We start from the raw sequence: 2,661 nt of genomic DNA, 5'->3' as shown, positions 1-2,661 counted from the left end.
AACCAATCATGAACCTATACCGGCCCTGAAACCGATCATGAAACCATAACGATCTTGAAACCAATCATAAACCCATACCGGTCCTGAAACTTATCGTTAACCTATACCTGAAATAGCTCTAACTTACTATACCCGCTGTTTCAGGTATAGGTTTTATAGGTGACTAACTTTGCTAGTCGATAAGCCATATCCGACAAACATTTGTATCGTAGGTATAGCACAGAAATGCAGCGTGGGAAATATTGTAGGATTTTTAGCTTAATTTATGTAGTGATGTTACTTAACATGTAAGGGTATTCTAGAACGATTGAAAAGAGATTATTTCTCTACATTGTAGATTTGTTATAAATACAGCATAGAGAGTCCTTGCAATGCAAGAATTAAGATTGATTCACTTCTATAGGAGAAGAACGTTAATAAACAAACGTAACAATCGCATGTAAGCTACTTCTCTTCTTTAGCTCAACAACCGTTGTCGGTCAAGGCTTGCCTGTATCTCTAGTGGGCTTGGCTTTCAAAGATTTTTTGGATTACCCCCCATAGCAGGATAGTCAGTCGTACGTATAGCGGCACGGTCTATTTGGGGCTTGAACTCATGACAGGCGTGTTATTAAGTCGTACGTGTTGATGACTGTACCACCAAATTAAGTAAGCTACTTACAAAAAGGTTAAAAGATAAGCTGTTTAGATTATCGTACTGAGCTACTATATGGCATTACAACACATGTGTACATCACTTAGCTCAATCGATTGCTTCGTAACCATGCCTTGATAATGCTATCGTAATACAGTTATCAGACCCATGATCATGTTGTGAAATAGGATTGGGATTGTCAGTTTACCATATAACAGCTTTGCAAGGTCTGTTCAGTTCGTGTGATAGCTTTGAAAAGGTAACATGAAGCAGTTCAGGCAGCTAACGGTGGCCCTTGTGGTAGCGGTGGCTTTGGTGAGCTTCGCCCAAGCTCAACAAGATGGACCACTGTTCCCGCTGACCGTTATCCATTTCAACGACCTCTACGCACGGTATAACCAGGTGAACCTGGAAGGTTTCACCTGTGTTGGACAGGAACGGTGCCAGGGCGGCTACCCGCGCCAGGTGAGCGTCGTCCGTCAGCTGCAAGCGGAAGCAGAAAACTCACTCTACGTGAACTCTGGCGGAAGCTTTAAGGGTACGCTCTGGTACACCGTACACCGCTGGGAGGTCGTAGCAGCCATGCTGAACGTACTGCCAGCCGATGCTATGGTAAGTTGTCACCGAATCATGGTGTTGCGATGTCAAGAAGTAAACATTTATGTTTTAATTTCCTTACAGACGCTTGGTCGATTTGATTTCTTCCACGGACTCGAGGGTCTGAACCCTTTCATGGAGGCATCGGAAACGCCCATCGTACTCACCAACGTAGATAACTCGGCTGAACAGTCGTTCATCAACTTCGAGCGATCGGTAGTGGTCGAACGTTCAGGTCGTCGCATCGGCATTCTTGGCGTTATCCGGCCTGACGTGAGCGCTATCGGAAATCCAGGAAATCTAACCTTCAGCGATCCCGTGGAAGCTGTCCGGGAAGAATCGGCTCGCTTGGCTGCGGATGGTGTTGACATCGTGATAGTTCTCTCGTACTACGGCCATAATAGCGAGCGAAGAATGGCTCGTAGCTGTGGTCCACACGTGGATTTGATTGTGGGAGGGTTCTCAAACACGGTTCTATTCAATGGCGATGCTTCCGATTTCCCATTGGAGGTCGAGGGCGACTACCCCACGGTCGAGTTCCAGCCCGACGGACGCCGTGTGCTGGTAGTGCAGGCAGGCTCGTACGGACGCTTAGTAGGCAATCTGACGCTCTTCTTCGACGAGGACGGTGAGATCGAACAATGGGAAGGCAATCCAGTGTTTCTTGATGCCAGCGTACCTGAAGATCCGGCCGTTATGTCAGCGCTGGAGCCGTTCCGCATGGAGGTGGAAACGCTTGGAAATCGTACGGTCGCCGTGGCGGAGGTAGATATGTCTCGACAGGATTGTGTGACGGGAGAGTGTTTGCTTGGCACGCTGATTACCGACTCCATGGTGCGAGCTTTCTTCCCCGTTTATAACGCTATCGCGCTACAGAACCGTGGCGGAATTCGTGGAGATCTTCAAGCCGGCACGGTAACTTATAAGCAGTTGTTTGAAGTGTTACCCTTTGAGAATCGGCTGTACTCGATGCTATTGCGTGGTATTCACATTATGCGCGTGTTGGAATACAGTGTCAGCACTGCGACAGTTAGCAATGGAACGGTTCAAGCTTGGGATCTGCTGCAGGTGTCCGGTTTGCGTGCTACGTACCGCATCAACAATCCACCGGGCCGCCGTTTGGTTTCACTGGAGGTGCTTTGCCAGCAGTGTAGTGGAGAGGTGTACGAACCGGTCAATCCGTTCCGAGAGTATCGGGTAGTCGTGTCGGAGTTCCTTGCGGAGGGTGGTGATCTGTTCGCAACGTTCCCTCGTGACGGTATGGATCTTCAGCAAGGACCGATCGATTTGGAAGCGTTTGAGGAGTATGTTGAGCGTAGATCACCGCTGCGGGACGAAACTGGTGGACGCATTCGGTTTGTCTTCTAAAGATGGCGTTATTCAATTAGGGTTATAGAAAATAAATGAATCATAATGCCAAATAGTTTGAA

The 2,661-nt window shown here is 47.9% G+C and overlaps 1 protein-coding gene across 1 annotated transcript; it reads left to right on the top strand.

Moving 5' to 3' along the window:
- Window positions 1-884: 884 nt before the first annotated feature.
- On the top strand, window positions 885-2,661 carry LOC120894079 (apyrase-like). The gene is made up of 2 exons (XM_040296448.1): window positions 885-1,246; window positions 1,316-2,661. Exons 1-2 carry the CDS (start codon window positions 899-901, stop codon window positions 2,597-2,599), a joined length of 1,632 nt encoding a protein of 543 aa, XP_040152382.1. The 5' UTR covers window positions 885-898; the 3' UTR covers window positions 2,600-2,661.

This window comes from Anopheles arabiensis, chromosome 2 (genome assembly GCF_016920715.1).
Source record: "Anopheles arabiensis isolate DONGOLA chromosome 2, AaraD3, whole genome shotgun sequence".
Taxonomy (NCBI): domain Eukaryota; kingdom Metazoa; phylum Arthropoda; class Insecta; order Diptera; family Culicidae; genus Anopheles; species Anopheles arabiensis.
This window is presented reverse-complemented; position numbering and strand designations above follow the sequence as displayed.